Source organism: Xenopus tropicalis, chromosome 3 (assembly GCF_000004195.4).
Source record: "Xenopus tropicalis strain Nigerian chromosome 3, UCB_Xtro_10.0, whole genome shotgun sequence".
NCBI lineage: Eukaryota > Metazoa > Chordata > Amphibia > Anura > Pipidae > Xenopus > Xenopus tropicalis.
The window spans coordinates 79,363,581-79,389,833 of record NC_030679.2 but is presented as its reverse complement, the minus strand read 5'-3'; the positions used below and the strand labels follow the sequence as shown (position 1 = coordinate 79,389,833).

Below are 26,253 nucleotides of genomic sequence, written 5' to 3'. Positions count from 1 at the left end.
CATGGCTTTGCTCAGCAACCAAAATGTTGACAAAATAAAAAATTTTATACCTCCCATTGAGTGTATGACTTTGTTTCTATATTCACCCAAGCAATGCATATTTGTTTGCATATTCACGGACACACAGACTATTGTGGCTGTAAGGCACCCTTCCCCCTTAGATTTGTGTTCTACTAAAAGAGGATTAAAAGGAGGATTATTAAAGACACATGTAATTGTTTAGTCGTTTTAATACTTTCACTACCAGTGCATAATCCTAAAATGGAACAATGATTATCCCTTTTACTTGTATAGTATATTCGATTTATTTAGCAAAACAGATAATTCCAAATTCTGCCAGGTCAAACACTTTCTAGAGTTGCTTTATCAGAAAACTTACCTGAGAGCTCTTTGAACTGATATTTATATATAAAAGTCCACACGACAGCACCACACTCCGAAAGTTGCTCCAATGTAGCTGCCCCTGTGCACGGAATACCAAATAGATACCAAATCAAACACAACCAGCACCAAGGGTCTTGTGGTTCAAACAAATATTAGTGTATTATAATTGCATGTACAACCGACGTTTTGGTCCCTTTTGGGACCTTTTTATATATATATATAGGAGTCGATATGTGTGATTGAAGAAACCTTGTCATCTTAAACATTCCCCTTGAAAATTAATTTCTAGCACAGAGATATTCTTTGATGTTGCACTTCAAAAACAGTGTTTGTATTATGCTCCAGGTCTGTATGCAATTTAGAATTAGACCGGAGTTCTCCTTAAATAGTTATTTTCCCATATCCAATACAATATTTATTTATCGATTATAGAAATAGATTCTTATAGATTGAATAATGTATGAAAACATTAAAAGGCACAAATATCTCCTGAAGTGCAATGCTTTTTTTTCTGTGGATTCTGTGAAAGTATTGTATCTTTTAATGACATTCCATGGCACCTAGCAATTATAAATTGCTTGATACTTACATGATAGGACTCTAATGTATCTTACTCCAGGGCACTCATGTAAAAAAAGTATTAATGTATTGGCACATGGGTTTAGTCTTGTCTCAACAGCAATTGTCTCATGATTGGCCACAAACCTCCAACATTTTTCCATTGGAAACAAAATGCCATGGTTAAGCCTAAAGGCAAAAATGGCACTGTGGATGAGAGGCAACTCAGTATGTTTTTAGTGGTTTAATTCCAAAAATTTGAAGGTGCAGTGGCTCTTTAACTTAACCTTAAAGCATTCCAAACCAGCCTTGTATGGTGCAATGCTGGAAATCAACAACCAGCCAGAGGCCTACTTGTTGGGCATTTCCAGTGTAGGATACTGAAAGTGCATATTATTACAGTTTTATATAAATAGTAATATTATATCATCTGTTCTGTTTAATGTTCTAAGAAAGGAGCCAATGGGTCAGATAAAATATCCTTCCATAGAAGGACTATTGCAAGCACTCATATTCAATTTTCAACATTCTTGTAGGGATCTAAGTGAAAATTATTGCCGAAATCCAGATGGTTCAGAGTCACCGTGGTGTTTTACTACAGACCCAAATATTCGTATTGGACACTGCTCACAAATACCAAAGTGTCAAGCCTCTAATCAGCAAGGTAAACATAAAAAGTAATTGTCTTCACCTGTTCTTCTAATAAACAGCTTTACACCTATATTAATATGATTTACTAATGATGCATTATAAAAGACCAATATGAGGTTTTATTTATTTGGACTAAAAAGTATAATTTACTAAAATAAACATATCATTGCATGGCTTTAATTTAGGTGGAATTTCTGCAGACATTTCATTTATCATCACTTTTCATAAAAATCATTTTCAGAAACTCTATTTTTGAGCTATATACACTATAGGAGTAATGCACTAAAAGGTATAATGTATGCCTACATCTAGTAAAAAGTTTTTAAACAGCTGACCATTAAAGGCTACCTGCTGATTACTGGTTACTATGAGATACTAGACAAGTAGCAAACTTAATGGAGAACTATCACAAAAATGAAAATGTTATAAAAGCTACCTGTCACGGAAATAAACAACTTGCGTAATATATTTAAAGATTCTGTAAAGATTCTGAAATGTCCAAGTCACTTTTCAGTGCCCCCCCTCTCAGCAATCTCTCTTCAGGCAGGATAGCAGTCAGAATTTGACTGGCAGTTCTAGTCTTTTGTGTGTGCTCCTTTTGTCTAGACATGTTTTAGAGCAGGGACCCCCCAACCTTTTTTACTCATGAGCCACACTAAGGGCTCTGGCACACGGGGGAGATTAGTCGCCCGCGACAAAACTCCCTGTTCGCGGGCGACTAATCTCCCCGAGTTGCCTACCCCTGCCATCCCGCCGGTGAACATGTAAGTCGCTCAAATCGCCCCGCCGCGTGTGCCATCCCGCCGGCGACTTACATGTTCGTGTGCCAGAGCCCTAAGATGTAAAAAGTGTTGGCGAGCAACACAAGCATGAAAATCCTCTTATTTGGGGATGCCAAATAAGGACTGATTGGCTAATTGGTAGCTCCATGTGGTAGCACCATGTTTAATAGCCAGTTGGAGGCTCTGCTTAAAGTAAAACTGTGTTCCTATGCTTCCAAAACTTGCCTCCAAGCTAGGAATTTAAAAATGGGCACAACATCAAAGGGCATGGTGGGATCACTGTATTACAGTAAAGACACACGGAGTTACTAGTAGCAACGACTTGTCACAGCTACAAAATGCTGATTATTTACTGATAAGTGTCTCTACGTGTGTTTTACCAGAGGTAATTTTCAGTATTGTCTATGGCAGGATATTTTCTGGCTTTTAGTAGCCATGACAAGTAGCTGATGCCAAGTAGCTCTGTGTGTCTTCACCCTTATTTCCATTAACCATCAGTCAGAATCTGACTCTGACTCCAGCATGAGGGAAATACTAAAAAGCAACTTCATTTTAGAAATGGCAGAGATTTTTATTCACTAATTCAAAAGACTTCTTATTTATATGAGAGAAATGTATATTGAATTTGCATTGTAAAGATAGTTCCCTCCTTTCAGACTATTCATTACCAAAAGTATGTTGACACCCTTTTTAATTAATGGAATTACTTATTTACACTGCACCTATCCATTTTTACACATATTTATACAATCTTTCTTTTTGGCAACAGTTTGTGTTTTGTGGCCCTTTTCTGCTTGAATATTCCTGCTTGAATATAATAGACAGTCACAGCTCTTAGAGCAACCCAACTTATCACGTGAAATCAATTCTAATGCCAATGCGAATTATGAATCCTAGGAACAATGGCCCAACATGTAGTCTTCTTGTGCATACAACAATGACTATATGCAATAATTCCATGACTGTGTGACAAGAAGTGGGCACAAAAAGTAATGGCATGTCTAAAATACCCATATTATATATATATATATATATATATATATATATATATATATATATATATACACACACAGTATATATAAAATACTGTACACAGGGAGGAGCACACCCTATACAAGTCCAAATGCCCTTGGTGCAGGTCAAAAACAAAAATATAGTAGAAAAAGTGCCACACACACAGGGACTTGATACAAAAGAAAAAGTGTTTTTATTGGAAAAAATCCAAATAAAAACAATTTTTCTTTTGTATCAAGTCCCTGTGTGTGTGGGCACTCTTCCTATTATATATATATAATAGTCAGCAGTACACTGTACTATTTTTAAAATATATGTGTGTGGAATAATAAAACTCTTTGAACTAGGTATGCCTAAAGATAAATACATTTAAACAATAGAAAAAAATATCTATTATGTATTTACTGCTAAGTTCCTAAATAATGAAATTTAAATACAACCAAAATTAGCAGTTTCACACCCAAAAAATATGTATTGGTTACAGATAAATACAAAATAGAAGGTTATAAAATGCATACCATATGAAATAACAAAGGTGCATCCTAGTGCTACATCATGGCTCCCATTGGGTTTTATGCCATTGGGTGCTTCATCAGAGGAAGCCATAGATAAATGTCATTGCATGTTTAAACTAGCTATATCTGTGTAATGTTGGTTATGTGCAAAATGGCACAGCTATTGTCCCTATACATTTTAAATTTAATTTCTAAAAATATCTTAATTTAAGCTAATTAAATGGAACAGGAAGTGCACACGCTGACAAGATAAATTAATATATGTAAAAACAAATTAATTATACCACTTTCCCATAAATTTAAGCCATCTGAAATGTTCAGTTCAAAATCCTAACCTAAAAAAACTCCCTAGCAGATGGCTTTAAATAGAATGTACTTTCATCTTTGGCTATATTTATTTTGAGCTTAGCATTATTATTTTTGTAATCAAAGGATAGTTGGATTTAGTTGTAAAGCTTATTGCTTTTGTATACCATAAAACACCTGGGGCGCCTCTACTAGTCAACGTTGCCACTGTTTGTTTTTAGCGTGTGTGTTTGTGGATAGCTTAGGTTGCACAATGTTTGCTAGTTCTAGAAACTTGCATTTGCTCTTTGCAGAGTGTTACTATGGGAATGGAAGCACCTACAAGGGGACTTTATCTAGAACACGATTTAGGCTTCCTTGTTCCATGTGGGAAAAGAATTTGCAAGATCTAAAAAGGTAAGTCAAATCTGGTTCCAATATCTATAATAATTTCTGAGATGTCAAAAGCAACATGTTACTTTTGTATTATATAGTAACGTTACTTTTTGCCAGTTATATCAATTTAAATATATTACAACACAGCAAAATCAAAAGACAAATTACAGTAAAAGGGACTATTATGACCAACAACAAAAATATAGCATATAGTCAAGACAGAATTAGGGACACATATAAGATTGAATGAGCTTAGTGCTGTTTAAGTGATTAAAGCACATACTCTACTAACAACACTGGTCTGATTGCAAAATTTTCCATGTACCAACACTCTTTGTAATCTATCCTTCAGCCAGATATCTTTTCAAGTACAAATATTATGTTTCAAGTCAATATCCCTTAAATAAATCTGTAACCTTTTGTGTGGTACTGTATCAAATGCTTTAGTCAAAAAGTCAAAAATAGATCACATCCACTGCAACTCCTATATCAATGTTTTTGCTCACCTTCACATAGAAGGCAATTAAATTTGTCTGGCAATATGTATTGCACATAAAACCACGTTGGCACAAAATCATAGTATTGTGATTTGAAATGTATTTAAGTAGCTTATCCCTTATTACCCCTCTCCATAAGCATTGTCAGACTGGGCTGGTAGGACACCAGAAAAAATCTGGGGGGCCCTGCTGACCCAGACCCGTTTCTTTGCCCAGACCATCCCTCTCCTCTGATTACAGCCACAAAGGAAAGGAGAATGGAATGGAGACACACAGTACATGACACACAGGGGAAGAACCTTTAAATTGCAGTCTCAGTGGGCCCCGGATGCCCCAGTCTGACCCTGTCCATTAGCTTTTCTTCCACCGATGTCGAATACCTATAGTTGCTATACCATAGTTGCTAGATAATTTATATAGAGGAAAATGTACACCCTACTTAAGTTTATAAGGGTTATTATGCTTTTACACTGCTTGTGAAATAATAATCATATCAATGAGAAATAACAGAGCAGTTGGTTACCATATGAAAGAATGCTCATTAACTGTTTTTTTGAGATTACATAACTGTGTCTTTAGATTACAGTATATGCCAATGTTTTATATTTTGGATAACAAACTTAAAATTCAATACTGAAAGATGAAAATTAAACAATGTTAATAATTGTAATTGCACAGTGGCATTTTATCAACTTAGGGGCACATTTACAAAAGCACGAACGCTTGAGCGTTTATGCGAACGCTCCGAGCGTATTTTCGCCGATTTTTTCGGGCGTCTGCACGACTTTTTCAGACGTTTGCACGAAAAAATCGGAAAGGTTTTACCGCTGTTTACAATTGTTCAGTACGAAAATTTCGTGACTTTCGGATCGCCAATACGATATTATCGTGACTAATACGATTTTTTCGTAAGCATTTTCATGATATTTGCGATCTTACGAAATTTTCATTTCCAATACGATTTTTTCCCATTCGTGATTCGGATTCGTGGATTAGTAAATGTGCCCCTTAGTGTATAGAAACATAGATACCACCTTCTACAAACTAGAAAAATGTTCTTTGGGGGAGAACTATCTAAGGCATTAGATACAGTGTCCTCATTTTTTGGGCATTAAAACAAAAGTTCTAGCTAGATTAACAGGTAATTCTGAGGTAGATCTTCACAGCTGCAGAGCAACATTTTTTCTCCTTGCAACCAATAGTGTCATGTCATCTAATTGACTCCAGATATTGTCAGTCCTCTTTGAGCTAAATGTTGGGTCTGCTAGAATGGATACTGTAGACCTCCCTGATGAAAAATTTGCAAAATTTTGTATCATACAATATTTAAATGCATGCCGGGCAATGTACTATAGATGTAAAAGCTCTGTATGGTCATTTACAAAATAAAGAAGTTTAGTTCCTAGTAAATTATTAATTAATTTTGCCGAAACTTCCTTTCTGGGAAAAATACCATAGTGGATATCCCAAACCTGCTGGTTTCTTGTCAACTATGTTATGTTTAGTCACTCCCTAACTTACACTTTTTACCTTACCACATGACTGAATAGCTAAATCAGTAAAATCTGGCAAACCAAATATGCAGCCAAACTGTACAAAATATTAAATAGTCAGTTATCACAATAGTTGGCTAGCTGGATAAATGGGAACTGGCTAACAGCCACTTGACTGCTAACTTTTTTTATTGTAATGAAGATGTTAACGGACAGGACAGTTAAAATAAAAGATCTAAAAGTGTCTTTTTATTTCAGACACACATTCAATGAACCTGATGTATCTATACTCGAGAAAAATTACTGCAGAAATCCAGACAATGATGCCCATGGACCATGGTGTTACACAGACGATCCTTTTGTGCCATGGGACTATTGCCATATATCAAGATGTAAGAATTATTCTTATATATTTTAGTTATATTTTTTCACTTAAGGGAATAATAAAAAAATAATGATGTCACACATTTTAATTTACCATGGGAATGTCTACAAGTCCTACGTCAGTGGTTAATTGAGAGCTGGCACATAAGCTCAAGCACTCTCTTCTGAATCATTTTCCCCATGAAGATGCTTGGAAAATTCAACAACACAAATTTAACAACTATAGGGAGATTTAGTTTAACAAACAGAAATACACAGGACCTTAGTAAAACAAATTAGGAGTGACCTCTTGGCAATGCCCTGCTCCTTTCAGAATGAATAACAGCTAGAAATAGTCACACTGGCCTTAGTGCAAATGTATTTGATATCCAATAATAATTAAACTATGTTTAAAGGGGACCTGTCACCTTAAGAAATAATTCTAAATTGTTTTCTGTTGTGTTTGTCAAGCAAAATAAACTTTACTTCCACTATAGATATTATTTTAATCTTATTTTCTTCAGCCTTGGAATCCACAATTGCAGCAAACAGGCAGGCTCCATTTTGTGGACACTGTTATCAAAGCAGGCATTGCATCCTGCCAAAATCTTGTTTCTGTGCCAGTATGGGGGGACCTGATGCCCATATCCATGCATTGGTGCATTGGGGCATTACATGGTGAGGAGGGGGGGGGGGGGAATGTGAGGAGGGCAGCAACATCTAAGAAGTTCTGAATTGAAAGTGAAAGTAACTGACTGCCCCTCCCCTATGCCTAAGGCATAGAGGCAGGGCAGGCAATATATGATTGACAGCTGGGACTTTTAAATGCTTTTATAATGGGTATGGATGTATTAATAAAAAAATGATTTGGGGTTTCTTGTTTTATTTGAAAAGGGCTTTTATTATACAGCTTTTTATGTCTGGGTGACAGGTCCACTTTAATGTTCAAAAAAAAAAGTTTCCTTCTGTAGTGAATCACGATGTAACAATCACCAAAATGTTTTCTTTAACCCGCCTGTAGAACATAAGTCATAATCAGCTTGACTTTAAACAGTCTCTGAACATATCCTTCTGTAATGTATTAGCAACATTAGACAGAAGACAAACATGGTTTCTAGCAGTTCTGTCTAAGATAGTTAACTAATTTTTGTATCTCTATTTATTACCCCTCTGACACACAGCCTATTATATATATATTTATTTATTTATGATGAATGAGTGACATTTTTTTTTGGCTGGTGTGGATTTGAGGTGAAATTGAATATTTTGCCATCAGCAAATTTTTTCACAAAATGTGCAAATGGATTTTGCGTGGAAAAAATGCAGCAAAAACTCCAAAATACCTATTGGCACATGAACAAAGTAATTTAATTCAATATTATCCCACTGGCATTCATTACTGTGCATGTACATACCGTAATATTTGCCTAAGCTGGATACTACTACTTCAATAGCAAAATCAAAATCCACAATCCATTGTATACCCACTAAAAGTCAACTAAGGAAAGCATTATGAAATGTTATTCCCTACAATTCTTTAAAAACCCTTGTAATGTTTGTATATAGGAAGACAAATTATTTTTAATTTCAGGTCAGTGATCTCTCATTCATATAAATTCCCAATTATCATGGAATGCCATCAACTAGCTGGTTAACCATATGCGAGTAGTGATGAGCAAAAATTTTTGCCAGGCATGGATTTGCTGCAAAATTCCACATTTTGCTACTGACAATTTTTAGTAATTTTCAGTATATGGGAGGTATCAATAATGCCTGTCCACACATTAAAGAAAAGAGAGAGATGATACAAAATAGTGTACAATTTTTGCTGCTTAAATCTCTGAAGTCAGTCACTTGGAAATATGGTAATTAATTTTTCCATCATCAACCCCATGAAAACTACTGTAGACACGATGATATGGAGTGCCCTCCCCCCCCCAACCTAATAATAATCATGGATGTCTTTTGTCCCACCATATCACCCCACATGCTGTTTAAAGTTTAAGGGTTTTTTCCGTTAAATCAATACGATAAAAGATCTAATGGATTTAAAGCAGCGTTACTTGATTCCCATTTAATGTAAAGTTGTTTTATATTTTTAATGTTATTTTAATGCAATGTAATCTTATTTTGTCTCTTTCTAGGTGAAGGAGATACAACTAAAATAATGGCAAACATTGACAGTAAGTATTTAATGATGTAAGATTTTATCTAAATTTATTTTAACCAGTTATAGTAAGGGTAAAGTTCTTCAGCAAAAGAAAACTTATCACATGAAAGGGGCCACATACACTTGCGTTTCAAATCAGAAAAAAATAAATAGGGCTTGTTTAAAAATGCATTATTGGTTCTAACATTTTGTGTGTATTTTGCTACTTCATGCAACAAATAATGCAGGACAATGACATTTAAAGAGCTTTAATCTTAGCTTTGATTACTTTATTCTACTTTCTTGGTGCTTCAGAGCAGTAGTGGGATGAAAAAGGTATTTAATCCATTGCCCTTCTCATTAAGCTCATTCCTCATATTATAACCTCATTTCTCATATTGTAACCTCCTTATCAAGAAGTCTGAGAAAAGCAGCAATTAGGAGACTCTTGTGGCTCATTATACATAGTTCATTATTTCTGATTTAAATAAATCTTCATTCCAGGGGAGAAAGAAAAATGAAGTAAGGGTTAAAATAAAACTGTACCCATAAGAGCTTTAAAATAACTAATATAGTATACCTAATATAATGGGATCCCTTATACAAAAACCAGCTATCCAGAAAGCTCTGAATTACAGAAAGGCCATGTCACATAGACTCCATTTTCAACAACTAATTAGGATTTCTAAAAAGTATTTTTTGTTTTCTCTGTAACAATAAATCAGTGCCTTGTACTTGATTCTAACTAACTAAGATACAAGTAATCCTTATTGGAGGCAAAACAATCTTATTGGGTTTTTTTTATGTTTAAATGATTTTTAGTAGACAAAGGGGCACATTTACTAACCCACGAATTCGAATTGGAAAAATTCCGATTGGAAAACGAACATTTTGCGACTTTTTCGTATTTTTTGCGATTTTTTCGTCGCCTTTACGATTTTTCGGAAATTGTCTCGACTTTTTCGTAACCAATACGACTTGCGCGAAAAGACGCAAATTTTTCTGAGGCGTTACCGGCTACGAAAAAGTCGCGACAATTTCCGAAAAATCGCAAAATACCGATCATTATGAAAAAAATGCATTCTGACGCCATCGGAACGATCGTGAGTAAGTAAATGTGCCCCAAAGTGTGGACATCTAGCATTCAAAATACATTACAATCATGTTAAGGATTTGAATATAGTATGGCAATTCCTATTGTACTGACTACCTAATAGATAAGCAATACAACATAAAGAGAATACAGAGATGTGCAACTAAATTGGTAAAGGGGATGGAAGATTTAAACTATGAGGTTAGACTGTTGAGGTTGGGGTTGTTTACTTTGGAAAAAAAGCGCTTGTGAAGGGAAATGATTACTCTGTAAAAGTACATTAAAGGGTATAGGCAGATAGGGGATGTTCTTTTCTCCCCATAAAAACGCTCAACGCACCAGAGGTCACCCCTTTAGATTAGAGGAACGGAGCTTCCATTTGAAGCAGCGTAGGGGGTTTTTCACGGTGAGGGCAGTGAGGTTGGGGAATGTCCTTCCTAGAGATGTTGTAATGGCAGATTCTGTTAATGCCTTTATGAGTTCTTGAACAAGCAGAATATCCAAGGCTAATGTGATGCAAAAATCATAGTAAAACTCAGAACGCGTATAACAAAGTACTCTATTTAGTCTTTTTTTCTTTTTCATTTTGAAGTTTCAGAGGTGTCATTCTATAAATATTTGCATTAAATTTGCTGAATTGTTTAAAAACAACTTTTAGGTCCGATCACATGTTCATCATCCAAACAGTTAAGGGTTGTAAACGGCATTCCAACACAGACAAGAAAAGTTTGGATGGTCAGTGTGAGATACAGGTAAGCTTTTTTATATATTTTGCTATCAATCCATTTATTACATTTTATTACAATTTAAAAATATGACTCATTATTAACTTCCATGACTTGAAAGATCCATATGTGCACAATTACTTTCTTTTTGACTGATATGCTTTGTTTCCTCTGTAGTAACATTGTATCCTACACCTGATATTTACTTTTTAATAACAGCATTAGTAGATATTGTACTCCATATTAACTCATATCTAGAAAACCTAAGGTACCAAAAATGTTGCCAAATGGATCCCATACCAGTAGTTACACAGTAAATAACATAACAGAAGACTTCCAACTCATCAAAACACAAGGCTTGATAATTGTATTTTCTCTCTTGTGTTATAAACTTAGTAATGCATATATTCTGTATGAGTATTGCATTTATCTTGTATGTAATTGTTCCTCTGAAAATGGCTTATTTAGTATTCATTTTCAATCTCTTTTTATGAGAGCCTTGACTATATTCAGCTAACAAGCACCTTTTCCAGTACATATTAACTAAGTAATATATTGCCTTACAAAAGGGAGCTTCTGTTTAATTATGGTTTAGGATGGTTAGATATTTTAGTTTGTAAAGGACATGTTAAATAAAAGCAATTAACTTGATTGTTTCCAGAAGCATAATAACACAGCAAGCACTTCTTCACAAATGTCTTTAAAAAGCTCTAGGCTGTTAATGACATGCGGGATGCATCAGGTCTTTGTTAGGGAAGCCATTAGGAGTTTAAAGCTAAATTAGCAAAAAAAAATATTTACCTTTTCATAATGCAACCCTAGGACTTTGCAGCTGCACATAAGTACAGGACTTCTGTTTATGCCGCTAAATCGTCAGCGCCTTTTTTAACCAAAATTTACTTTTTGGTTTCCTTTGGTGCAGACCTCTTCTATCTTTTCATATGTGATCAAATGCATCATAATGTCATGTTCTACACTGCAGACATTTACATGCTGATACACTTTTATTATATGTTTGTGTGCATGCTATGAATAAGCACAATGAGTTGTCTCAACTGCACCTTTACCATGCTAAGCCACCTCCAGATGGCAACATCCCAGTGATGTCCCCTGTTTGCCTCTCATTAGGAAAACTTCTATTGCCAAAAGAGCTGTAAGTAGTAATGGGGTTGACTGAGCTAAACCAAAAGTTACAGGGACAATTTTCACAGGGAAGGGAATTTGCAAAGGTAGTTAAAAAATGCATAGCATGCTGTGTAAATGATTCCTCGTGCATGCAGCACTCCAAAGGAATTTTAAAACTTTTAAACTTTTAATGTAATACAGATCGTAACATGTATGGGTTAGAGCTATGTTGGCCTTGGGCTGGTACAGAAGCAGACCCCATGGTCGTGGGAGTGGCGGGGGACAGTGGGCCTGGATGTGGGGTCTGTTTTCTGTATTCGCTCTACTGTCAGAAAATGTACACACCTGCTATTCCATCGATACCATCCTCGGTAAGGAACAGTCAGTGTGACAGGAAGGAAAAAAAGGAAAAAGAGAAAAGGAGAAGAAAATGTGCATATTATCTTGCAACTTTTTTAAAAAAAATGTAAATACAAAATAGCATAATTAAGTAATGTAATCTGAAACCAAGTTTCCCAAGTGTATTGTGGCTTGTTCTGCAAAATGGTGGCAAACCTTTATTTCATGCAACTACATTTGGAGATATGTGAAATTTCATTTTCATAGTACTGCATAGTATAATAAGCACATTAAAGTAAATAAAAGAATATAAATTAATCAAAAATAAACTAAGGGGCAGATTTAATAAAACTCTAACATTTCTCTTTTTAAAAAAAAAAAAAATTCAAAGAAACTTGTTTCCACAAATGTCTTACATTTACTAAAAAGTCTTAACTGAAAAAGTATGCACCTGAAAACGTCACAAAAGTCACGACACACTGAATTTTTCGAATTTTCACACCTAAACCTCTACTTTTTAGAATTGTTGCACAAAAAAACAGTGTCAAGAATCTGAATCCTTTAAAGTTTTGAAGCAAAAGAAGGATCCTTAAGGGAGGTACATCTGCCATTGACTTCTACATGATCTTGGCAAGTTTTAGCTGGCAAATTGTTGGATTCGGATTTTTAGCAGTATTTACGCATAGTAAATCTGGAAAAATTTGCGCTTTTTTCTATGACCTTTAAAAAAATCCGATTCGGGAAAAAAAAATCCAAGAGTTAGTAAAAGGACCCCTAAGTGATATTTGTAGTACAAATGGAGTAATGACATTTCTTTCATTTCACTTTAATTATTTATGTACTTATTTATTGCTTAAACTAAAAAAAATAGATATGAGCCTCTATGTAGCTTTCCTATTAAAGCAGGCAGGCTTCCTGCATATACATTTGTATAGATCATCATTTTGGCAGAAAAAAACTTGATCATATCTAAACTAAACATCCCAAGTCTTTTCAGCTAAAGGCAGATTAATACAGTATACCTAAGGGGATCATTCTAAATTTGTTTGACATAATTTTTCACAAGTTCAAAGAATACCTTATTGACAGAACAAGTTTAAAAAGAAGTACAGGTACATATCCAAAATGTAGTTTTTCTGGAATTACTTGTCTTAGATTTGGTATACTTTATGGGACAGAAGGATGCATTTAACCTGTGAAAAGGCCTTTAATACATTACAGATGAGTCATTTATATATGTAGTGCTACCGATGCAATGATTTTATCAGTTTGGGAGCATAAAACAGCACATTTAGATTTATATACTGCATCATTGTTTGTGCTTTTGTTTTGTTCCACCTAGTTATGGTCAATATTGTGTTCTTTTCATATAGTTTGTGATATATAGTATATATATATAGATATATAGTATATTTTTAAAATGTCCCTTCCCTTTGCTGGAAGATCTTATTTTGACACTGTTTTTTTGTGTGACAATTAAAAAAATAGAGGTTTTCGTAAAAAAGTTGCATTTTTTTCGCACATACTTTTTCAGTTCAGACTTTTTAATAAATGTCAGACATTCATTAAAAAAAGGTTTATTCAAATTTAAAAAAAAAATAATAGCAGTTTAGTAAATATGAGGTTCTTGCAGATGTTTAATAAATGCCTGATTTAGGGGGTGATGCAATTTATTCTTTAACCATATGCCTGATTGTTATCCAGTTTGTTCTTTACAATTATGATCAGGACGTCAGGGAGTTTTGGTCCCACAAATTTCCCTCAAATAGTTTTAAAACAAGTGATGAAAAGGTAAATAAATATCTGGCACTATTCACAAGGGGTATTTCTGTGCAATATGCTAAGCTGTTATGAAAATAATTTCCAAGTATTTTTTTTTTTCACACTCCAGTGTAGCAAGCCTGCACTCACCATAGCACAGACATGATGCAAAACATAGTGAGCTGCTAATCTTGGAGATATATATCAATAGATCATCTTGAGCCTGGTGACTTGTGCATAGTTTTATGCTTAAAGCAACTACATATTAGAAGAGGGCATAAGTGAATCAGATTTGCTTAGCCAGATGTTTGAACCCAGCACAGACCTACAGGAAACAAAACATTTAAAACGGCAAGAAAGGGAAAAGAAAAACAAATAAGCATTTATATCATCCTGCTGTCTTTCCCTTGCAATAAAGATCGGCCATAAATTAGTCTGGGATTTATCCAGTCCTGCTCTCTGAAGTTTTGAACATCTGTGTGATTTGGATTAAAGCTAACTCCCTTCCTTTAATTGCTGCCCTTTCAGACTTATGTTCCACAATAAGAGTAACAAATCTTACTCTAGGCAGAAGTGAAATAAAACAAAATGCTTTTGGGCTCTCAGATATCATTTACATTCTTGAAAATCTTTAAAGACAAGTCACACATGTGATAACCTTTTAGGCACACTCATATTTCTAGATGTCGAGTGTAGAATTAGTTCGTATACAACCTTTTCCAATGTATTTTTCTCCTTTATTGCTCAAAGGAACTCTCATAAGTGTGGAGGGACGCTGATAAAAGAAAACTGGGTTTTAACAGCGAGGCAATGCTTTCTTTCAGGGTATGTATATATATTTAACCCTTTAACTGCACCCTTATAATGTGCAAAGATTAACAATGAAAGTAATAATTAAAGACTGTATATTTAAGCAAGGCCATTATAACATAGCATGCTCCAAATAAATCATTTAAATGTATTATACTGGGATTTATGCATAGTAATCAATATTGTATTTTTGCAGAATACAATATTCAAAAATGTAGTAATAAGGAAGCTATTAAAAGTTGCTGCAAAACTACCTGTTATATATGAACATGTGCCACAATATTTTGCCATGAATTGAAAAGAAAGAAAAAAGCTTACAGAGAAAAGGGAAAAACTTCTAGAAGGCTATAAACTTGCAATTGGATACAAATGTTAATCTGTATTGTAAGGGAGAAGGAAAGGTACAATCACTGGGAGGTGACAAATGTTAGGTACCCCCAGTGATTGTAATCACTTACTTGATACCCCGGGGCAGTGCCCTTGTCAGCAGAAAACTGCACCTGCTCAGGGTACCCGTCATCTTTCTTTGTGATCCCAGGGCCGAGGCATGCACAGTACAGTGAAAAACCTGGCTTTTGTGTTAAAGTTCAGCTTCTCACTTTACTGCAAATAGACAGAAGAAGGAAGAGGATCCCTTGCTCACTTGTACCCCGGGCTGGTGCAGTTTTCTCCTAACAGTAGCACCTGCCCAGGGTATCAGGTAAGTGATTACAATCACTGGGGGTGCATAACATTTTGCAACCCCCCAGTGATCGTACCTTTCCATCTCATTTAGCTGAAAAAGGTGCTCTATACAAGGCAATGAATGTCACATGATTTTCTGTATTACTCAACAAACTGCATGAATAAATTTGACCACCCAAGATCTTTGTCAATCGCCAAATTATATAAATACCTGGTAAGATATCTAAAAAAAAAAAGATCCATATACAGGCGAATGTATAAACACTTTTTCATAAAACCAAAAGAAATTCATGAGCATTTAAACAAATATATCTATACATTCAACAAAACAACTGTAAAAATACTATTTTCATTAAGATATTGCATGCCAAATGCAACAAACATTTGCATTTTTATTTTTCATGGCTGTGATGCTTCTTACACCCTTTTTGTAATCTAATAAATCTGACCTTCTTTATTTCAATTTCATAATTTTATTTAATAAAAATATTGAAATTCCAGTACAGGATCCAATATGTTTATAATGCTCAATGAACATTTTATGTTCCAGCTTTTGTAATACTTGAAGTACAGGTAATGGGACCTGTTATTCAGAATGCTCAGGATCTGGGGGTTTCTGGATGAGGGATCTTTCTGTAATTTGGAACTCCTTAGCTTAGTCTATCGAAAAATAATTTGAACATTAAATAAACCCACAAGTATTGTTTCGCCTCCAGTAAGGATTAATTATATCTTAGTATGTATCATGTACAAGGTTCTGTTCTATTATTACAGAAAAAAAGGAAATCAATTAAAAAAATATAATTATTTGATTAAAATTGAGTCTATGGGAGATGGCCTTTCCATAACTCTGAGCTTTCTGGATAACAAGTTTCCAGATAATGGATCCCATACCTGTACAATGATTCCTTGTTCTGAGCTACCTGGGAACATGGCTTGCAGTGAAGTTGAGCTATCTATACTGAATGAGTTACCTTTTACAAATACTCTATTTGCATTTTCACATCTCTGTTGGATATTTTATTTTCCTAGAGATAACGACCTGAAAGATTATGAAGCATGGCTTGGAGTCCACAATATATATAGTACAACAGAGAAACACAAACAAGTTCTCAATATATCACAACTGGTACATGGGCCTAAAGGATCAAACCTTGTTCTCCTAAAGCTTTCAAGGTCAGTTTAAAATTACAATCTATATTACAACTAAACAATATGTGTTTAAATTACTTAAAAAATAAGTGTGAGGTTTCTTGGGAGATAGCTCTGCTCTCAGATAAGTATTGCTTATTTCCATATTCATGAGTGATACACGTTTCCTGGCAAAAGGATCAGCTTTAAAGTATTGATGGATACATACGTTTAAGCAGTGACCATTTTGGATGCAGGATATTTTTCATGTTGCCAAATTACAGACACCAACTGAAGCATGAAGACATTAAAGATAGAATATATTTGATCATATATAGATCTATAGAAATACATACAGTCTTTTGAGATTTCTATAAACCAGTTAATTTTAGTGGAGAGTTTCAGCTTATATTCAAAAGACAAAATGTCAGTGAAGCAATCAAAAGCAAAGTATTTGTTGCATTAGGACTAAAACAAGAGGGTTGAGACTTTCACTTTTAATGGTCAATATTTCTAATTAAAAATTATTAAAGGGGCAGTTAACTTTTAGTATGTTTTAGACTTAAACTAGGATACTGCTACAAAAGCAGGATTTCATTAAATCAAAGATTTCTATTCTATGTGTACATAGAAAAAATAAATTAGCATTTGAGGCCAGAACAATGTATTTCTTTTTTGCTGTCTATTTTCTTTTTTTTTCCCTTTTTTTTGGTAGCACCGGATTTCTTATGTGGGCACCCCGAGGCCGCCCCTCCCACGCATGCATGAACAGCACCCCCCCCCCCCCCCCCGCGTACACTGGCAAAAGGAGCGGTGGGGGAGAGTCCCCATTGCTCCGTACGGGAGCAAAAGTTGCACATTTTGGTGCAGCAGGGATGCATCTCCACAAATTCGGGTCTAGTCATTGGTCCTTTAAGATGAAAAGGAATTAAATGATGCGGCTACTATACATGCTGCAAACACAGTTCTATAGCAATGGCACTCCTAAAAATGCCTTACCATGTGGCAATCCAGTTTAATCGTGGGAAAATGGAGCATTTGTTCAGTGCACAGCAATCACCCTGCCATACAATTCAATTACATAAATTCTACATTGTTATTGTCACAGCCCTCTTTAATATGCATTAAGATACAGGCTATTTTAAACATATGAGAGTTACCAGATGCACAAGCTATTCTGTGTAGAAACAGGATACTCTCTACCCAGTCTCAAGTTTCTAGAGAACAGGTACACCCCAAAGACCCTCAGCCAAAGAGGTTATATCAGGATTTTGACAAAATGCATTGGAGGCAGTGGGACAGTAAAATTACATTGCAGTTAATGTGTTTTTAGTTCTGCAATAGCAGAACTGTTAAAGGACATTAGAGGGAATTATAGAAAGATAGGGGGTGTTTTTTCCCATAAAAATGATCAACACACCAGAGGCCACCCCTTTAGTATAATATCTAAGGCTATTGTGATACTAAAATCTACAGTTAGTATTGATGTTGGTATATATAGTTTATGTATGGGAGTGTATAGATAGGTCAGTATGGGTTTATGTATGTGAGTGTATAGATATGTCAGTATGGGTTTATGTATGTGAGTGTATAGATAGGTCAGTATAGGTTTATGTATGTGAGTGTATAGATAGGTCAGTATGGGTTTATATATGTGAGTGTATAGATAGGTCAGTATGGGTTTATATATGTGAGTATAGATAGGTCAGTATGGGTTTATATATGTGAGTGTATAGATAGGTCAGTATAGGTTTATGTATGTGAGTGTATAGATAGGTCAGTATAGGTTTATATATGTGAGTGTATAGATAGGTCAGTATAGGTTTATGTATGTGAGTGTATAGATAGGTCAGTATAGGTTTATGTATGTGAGTGTATAGATAGGTCAGTATAGGTTTATATATGTGAGTGTATAGATAGGTCAGTATGGGTTTATGTATGTGAGTGTATAGATAGGTCAGTATAGGTCTGTATGTGAGTGTATAGATAGGTCAGTATAGGTTTATGTATGTGAGTGTATAGATAGGTCAGTATAGGTTTATGTATGTGAGTGTATAGATAGGTCAGTATAGGTTTATATATGTGAGTGTATAGATAGGTCAGTATAGGTTTATGTATGTGAGTGTATAGATAGGTCAGTATAGGTTTATGTATGTGAGTGTATAGATAGGTCAGTATAGGTTTATATATGTGAGTGTATAGATAGGTCAGTATAGGTTTATGTATGTGAGTGTATAGATAGGTCAGTATAGGTTTGTGTGTGCTGGGTTTACTTAGAAGGGTTGAACTTGATGGATTCTGGTCTATTTTAAACCCTGTGTAATTATGTAACTATATATGTTGCTCTATCTTGTTAAAGAATCTGCTTTTCACTATGCTGCAAATTGTAGATACTGTTATTGTAGATTTTAGTATCACAATAGCCTTGGATATTATGCTTGTTCAAGAAATCCAAGCCCCTCTTTAAGGCATTAACCAAATCTGCCATCACATAGAAGGGCATTCCACAACCTCACTGCCTTCATAGTAACAAACACCTATGCTGCTTCTAATCTAAAGGGGTGGCCTCTGGTGGGAAAAAAGAATTCCCCCCTATCTGTCTATAATCCAATCTAATGTACTTGTACTTGTACATTAGAATAATCATGTCCCCTCACAAGCCCCTTTTTTCCAGAGAAAACAACCTCAACCTCGACAGTCTAATCTCATAGTTTAAATCTTCCATCCCCTTAACCAGTTTAGTTGCACGTCTCTGCACTTTCTCTGAACTATGTTCTTCAAGGGGGAAAAAAGGCTTAAGAGCTGCCAATTTCTAACAAACATGGTTTCCAGGAAGCATAGATATACAGATCCCATTAATTGATGTGGAAGGCAAGGGGCAGATAATGACATTTGCATTTTTTTCCTAGTGTAACTGACCACTTTTATTTTCTATGTGGCAAAATTTTTAACGGAGATTAGCAAAGAATTAAACTGCATTTTAAAACGTGAATCACAAAACTGTTTCAGGTGACAATATGTAGATGGATTACATATTCATAATGGCCATATTCAAATGAAATTTTACAATTGCACTATGACCATTTGACTTCTGTCTTAATGTTTCTATACATATTATATACAAGCCATGAATAGTCAGTAAATCATATCCTTATAAATGGTTCTTGGTGATGTTATAAGTTATAATTGGTTTTCAGTTATGGCACAAGACCCACTTTTTTCCTAATTTTCTGATTCTCTGACCAACATATTCTCCGCTTAAAATATATACAAAGTCTTTTATACAAAACTAGAACTCTATAACAGATTACAGGAGTCAGACAGACAGACTGATAACAGACAGACTGATAAGTCTGATAAGTTTTTTCCCTCATTTTATTTTTTTTTTGTTTCTTAAAAATGCAAATGTTCTTTGAAAATACACATGTCCTGACATCCCTTTAAACGTAGTTGCTTCTAAAACTTCACTATAATTTTGCTAGTAACTATTTATGATAATAATTATTATATGTATTTTCTCATCAGACCTGCTACTCTGAATGCCTATGTAGACAGAATAAAACTGCCTAATTATGGATGCACCATTCCAGAAAATACTATGTGTTCAGTATATGGATGGGGACACACTGGAAGTAAGTTTTTCAATATTCAATATTTCAATTAACTATTTTGATTATCTGCTGTATGCAGTTTCCTACATACAAATATAAAGAACAATTAACAATTGCCTGTCACTACCAGCTACAGCTTACCATTCAGTTGAATTGGAAAAGCTTCTTTTGTGGCAGAGGCATGTGCCAGTAGGCTGAATTGTGACTTGTGTTGATATAATCTGACAATGCACAGACACAAAGGGACAGACAACATTTACATTTTCATGATTTTAGAGTTCTTGTAAACCATAACTAATTTTCCCAAAAACAGGAATGTATATTCATTTATTAGTTCCGAAATTGAAAAAGCACAAAATAGTGAAAAAGGAAATTTAACGTTAATAAATACCCCCAAAAATGTCACATGTGCCAGGTTTGGGAAACTGTTGTTGAAATTTACCAACATGCCAGGAACAATACAAATAATTTGGTTATTAGATTGATTAAACGTGACCTATGGAACACAAGTCTCTATTACTGCTTTTAATGCAGGATTTCTTGCAATTCTGGTAACAGACTGTGATACACCTCAACTTTCATTCAAATTAAAACTACTATAGCAAATAAGTTTAAAAAAAAATTCAATAAAAAAATGTGTTGTTGTTGTTGTTTTTAATTAAAGCGATTATTGTATTTTCTAGCTAATGATTATGATGGCCAGCTCCAGGAAGGCACTTTGCATATTGTTGGAAATGAAAAATGCAACGAACATCACAAGGGAAAAATCACAGTTAATGAATCTGAAATATGCGCCATGAGTGAAACTGCCAACATAGGACCATGTGAGGTATATATATATATATATATATGTGTGTGTGGCAACCCTATTTTCTTTGTAGGTCATGCACCCAAAAACAAACTCCTTTCTCATTTATTTTAATATGCCAATGCCATCTAATGTAAAAAGGTAATAACAATATAGATCAAGTTGTTCATTTTAAGGACCTTACGAGGGCACAAATTCACGGCACAAACGAATCAACAGTCTAAATGACCTGTTGTAAATTACAAAAGCTTTAACACCATTGATGAATTGGTGGATATATACACAATACAGCCCCTTTGATGTATTAGTGCCCCTTCACCTTTACTGAAAATCAGATAGATGGTTTCCCCAGGGCATCCTTGCAGCTATACATGCTGCATAAATGGTAAATGACCATTGTTGCCATGAGACAGGTCAATGGAGTGCAGCTGTGTTTATTTATTATAATATCATGGTCATATGTTTACTATTTTAACCTTTAATGTTCATTACCTGCTAAAATAGGTATAAACCTGTGCATTATGTTTATGAAATATCCCTGTGAAAAGCTTGAAAGCTTTTAATATTTTTGAAAGGGTCCTCTCTATAAATAGGTTGAGCATTGCATATTTCTAGGGTAGATAAAGGGGGCATTAACTGGTAGTAATTAAGACTGAAAACAATGAAAAGGGTCTCTATAGTTTCAAACCAATACACAGAAAGACACAAAAACATACAAAAACATATTGTATTTAGCAACATGGGGACTACTAAAAATAAAGGATATACAGAAACACCCTTACATTATAAACTTTCAAATGCTACCATCTGTTTAGCAAAGCATATTTAATGTATCTGGATTGATCAGACATTTATGTATCATAAATCATCAATCTGTTCCCATATTCCTTTTGTTTCAAATGTGCCCTAAACCCCCTTAGACTGTAAGCTTTTGCGAGTAGGGCCCTGTGACCCTATTGATACTCTGTAAGGCTAATGCCACACCTAGCGTATAACGCATATTTTCGGCAAGCCGAAAACACTTGCCGAGAACACACTCCATATGCTTAAAACTCCCCCTACCTATGCCTGCACCCGAATGAATTGAATATGCTCGGGGGCAAGCACATGTAGCCGAAATCCACATAAAAACGCAAGAAAATGTAAAGTCTCATGTCTTTCTGTGGATATTGGCTACATGTGCCTGCACCCGAGTGTATTCAATTCATACGGGTGCAGGCACAGGTAGGCGGAGATTTAAGCATACAATATGTAGCGTATTCTTGGCAAGCGTTTTTAGGCTTGCTGAAAACATGCGTTATCCGCTAGGTGTGGCATTAGCCTTAATCCTTGTTTGTTAAATTATTGATCTCTGTTTATTAAAAATGAATGTAAAGCACTGCATAATTTGCTGGTGCTATATAAATAAATGAGGATGATGATTATAACACAGCAGTATTTTTATTTATATTTTAGCGTGATTATGGAGGACCGCTCATCTGTGAAGAAAACAGGACACACCTGGTACAAGGAGTGATTATCCCTGGACGTGGTTGTGCCATCCAAAAGCGCCCAGTCATTTTTGTCAGGGTAGCTTATTATGCAAAGTGGATACATAAAATAATGTTAACGTATAAGGCTCCATAAATGCAATAAATCAAATACACAGACAGATTATTATAATCATAGTTATGATGCCTAAAACTTACTTGATGGTCAAGTTTTACTGTTTCCCATTTGTTTTTTTAAATTTATGGGCACATCGTCTAAGTATTACGTTTATGTGAGATGAACTGTAAATGTAAGGTGATATTTCCTGAGTATACTTGAATAACTTTTTGGATATTTAAGGGCTGGGGACATTTATTTGGGTTTCTTTATGCTGCTCCAGTGGTTCATATAATCCAATGAACCTAATGTTTAACACTGAATTTATTTTTTTTTCAATAATAAACAAGTACATAAAGGAAGCAATTATCAATGTACTATAAATTAGGCTGTCACTTTGCTATTTAAAAAGTAAAAAGAAAACCTGAAAAACTGGAGCATACCACACAACACAAGGTAATTACGTCACCCATTTAGAATGTTCCCGACTTTCTGTAGCACTAATAAGTCACCTTCAAGTGGTTTGGAGGCTACAAGTCTGGAATGACATTGTAAAAACTTCTTCCATAAATTATTAGGGTCACTACCTATAAATACATAATAGGCATAGCCATACAGCTATTTATTATTTATTTCTGACTATCACCCTTAAATAAAACATCTCTTTGCAGTAATGGTTTTATTTAGTATTAGAAAGATTTACATACTGTATGTCTATTGAAAGCCATCAATGTTATCTATTCAGAACAACCAACTGCAACTACTAAAGCCTCTGTATTATTTGTTTTTCTTTTGTCTGCCATGCAAACTTTTATCAGTTATTAGCAATTTTGTTCAAAAATAGTTCCAAAAATAGTGCCAAACCTGTACTCCATATAACTGCCAGAATTGCTGCCATGCACTTGGTTGTAGGTTGAAATAATGTGACAGACTTTTAGCATAGAATCTTTTTTCAATTTTATTCACTTTACTTAGGTAAAACAAATGTTGTTTGGGACAACAACTGGTTAATTAAGCAAAGTATTTGCTTTTATCTAAATCTATAAATTATTGGCTTAAAGCTGTTACAGTTTATTAAACAGAACCAAAATTGAGGGGAAAATTTAGAAGATGAGAACCTTATGTGCAGTATTTGAGTTTCTTAAACGTAAATGTGAAGAATTTTGCCATGATTTGAAGTTTATTTTACCATTAAAAGGTCAGTATTATAATGTACAAAGAGAAATATATTGTATATAAATATTTAATATGATGTATCTTGCTGTGCGAGAGACAGTTGCTTGGTACTCAGTAAAAACGATGTATATTTGTTGTCAGTCTTTCTGGGCAGTGCCTCAAAGAATTTTTTTTTTTTTTAAAGATAAAATGATTGTATGAAAGCCAAAATAAAAAGTAACATTAAAAAAAACTTTAACATTAAAAAAAAAATTATACATAAAAATACGTTTCTGATTCCTTGCCTTATTCTTTGGTTGCAGAATTGCATGCAATGACATGCACTTACATCTATTGATAGTTTTCTAGTCTTTACATATGGATAGGGCCAGTGTAAATTAAGTGCTTCATAAGCCATTTACATGAAACATTCTTTTTTGATGTTGCAACTTTTTGGCATTTCCAAATGTTTCATATATATCAACACTAATAAACCCACTGTTATGCATTTCACACTACTCACTTAAATTATGTCCATGTTTGATATATTCATGGGCACTGTGGCAAATGACAGTGGAAGGTTTAGTTCTGAGCTCAGTGATTTATCATCTGGGTATAACAGCTCTAATGTTACTTGACTTGATTATTAGATAAAATACAGTTCAATGTGAAGTACCTATATCTATACTATATTATTGACATTCGTAAAAAGTGCCATTTAACTTCCATAAATAATATGTTTCTGAACATTCTCATTCATCCAGGTCATGATATACTGTACAGTATTAGTAGAATTGAGTGTAAAGCAACTAGACTTTGAGTTTTCTTGAAAACATTTTACCACTCATCCAAGCGGCTTCTTCAGCCCAACTGAACTGTTGAACAGAAGAAGCCACTTACTCGCGTGTGTGGTGAAATGTTTCAAGAAAGCTTAGAAATTCCAGTTGCTTTACACTTAATTCTACTAGATACTTCATAAATAATGTGTGTGCCAAGGTTGTACAGTAGGTTAGATATAATCACTGCATTACTTACAGTGAAGCTTTATTTAATGTGCAAGAAAAAACAAACTTATAAAATACTTTAAAGACATTTAAAGAAATGGCCCATTGGCCATTTTGATTATCACAGTCTGCTCAGGGAGAACAAAGGAAATAAAAACCCTCTGCCAGAAGCCCGTAACCTTTCTATATACTATATTATGCACACAGTTTTGCAGGAAGAGGGGAATTGCAAAAAGTGGACTTAGGAGCATATTTGTTGCAGTATATCTATGGTTGCCCATAGCAACCAATCAGATATTTGCTTTTGTTTTCTAACTTGTAGGGAACCATTCAATTCTAATTGCTCCCTGCTTGGTATGTACAACATCACCAATTATATTGGCTTATGCACTATAATAAATACGCCCCTTAATGTAATAAAGCAATCCCCATCTACAAATAGAAGGGTCTTCTCTAGATTGTTTATACACACCTTAGGGTATTATAAATCCTATTAGAATATGTAAGGGCAGTATTACAGTACAGTTAAATGTATAGCCCTTTTTTAATTGGTCCCTTGATTAATAGCTCTCATTTATAGTTGAAATTAGGGTGGACAGACTTTTCTGCAATGCAGTATATGAATATGATTGCTACAGTGTAATAATCCCAGTACCAAGCAATACAATGTAACTTTTCAAATTGAAGGCCATTATGTTCAGCAGGATTGTTAATGTACGTTTTATACAATGTAAAATCTGTAAAAATATTGTATCGCCATTTATTAATATTTGTATTTTTGTAATTATGTTTACTCATCAATAAACTATTTTATATAAATTCTTTTTCTCTGCTTTCTAAAATGGTTTAGAAAACAAGCAAAATACTTTTTAAATACTTAATAAATTTGACCTTTACTCAACCTGATGAAACTTGTGAAAGTGCTTTATAGATCTTTGGTTTGTAGTACTGGAGTTGGAATAGCCCCACATAGTATTTAAGGTAATTTAATGTTCCAAGAGCATTTTTTCTGCCAATTGAAAAATTCCAGAAACGTTGAATGTTACTACCCATTAAGTACAATGGGATGTACCTGTCACTACCTGTTACAGGTAGTTAAGGTGATGCTAAAGTCTGCATGTTCAAGTTAAAAGTCACCTATTCCAGTATTGGCAGATCATTTCCTCAATGAGAAATGGCACTGGCATTTCAGGCATTTTGCTGCTAGAGAAATCACCTCATCTATCATTATCAAAGCTTTTTCTCATGCAAGAGAAGGATCCTTTGCTGATGGTAAGAAACACATTCAGTAACTTTTTAAGTTGGTAGTTTGTCAATGAGCCAATTCTAAATG

General features: G+C 34.5%; 1 protein-coding gene across 2 annotated transcripts in view; it reads left to right on the top strand.

Moving 5' to 3' along the window:
* Window positions 1-25,734, top strand: part of hgf (hepatocyte growth factor (hepapoietin A; scatter factor)) — a 79,625-nt gene extending 53,891 nt beyond the window's left edge. For both annotated transcript variants that reach the window (XM_031899028.1, XM_002933096.5), the window contains exons 9-18: window positions 1,479-1,606; window positions 4,504-4,606; window positions 6,834-6,967; window positions 9,083-9,121; window positions 10,839-10,932; window positions 14,881-14,955; window positions 16,657-16,800; window positions 20,281-20,387; window positions 21,050-21,195; window positions 22,630-25,734. In XM_031899028.1, the coding sequence (XP_031754888.1) occupies window positions 1,479-1,606; window positions 4,504-4,606; window positions 6,834-6,967; window positions 9,083-9,121; window positions 10,839-10,932; window positions 14,881-14,955; window positions 16,657-16,800; window positions 20,281-20,387; window positions 21,050-21,195; window positions 22,630-22,800 (1,141 nt within the window). In that variant the 3' untranslated portion in view covers window positions 22,801-25,734. The remainder of the gene's footprint in view (window positions 1-1,478; window positions 1,607-4,503; window positions 4,607-6,833; window positions 6,968-9,082; window positions 9,122-10,838; window positions 10,933-14,880; window positions 14,956-16,656; window positions 16,801-20,280; window positions 20,388-21,049; window positions 21,196-22,629) is intronic.
* The last annotated feature ends 519 nt before the right edge of the window (window positions 25,735-26,253 follow it).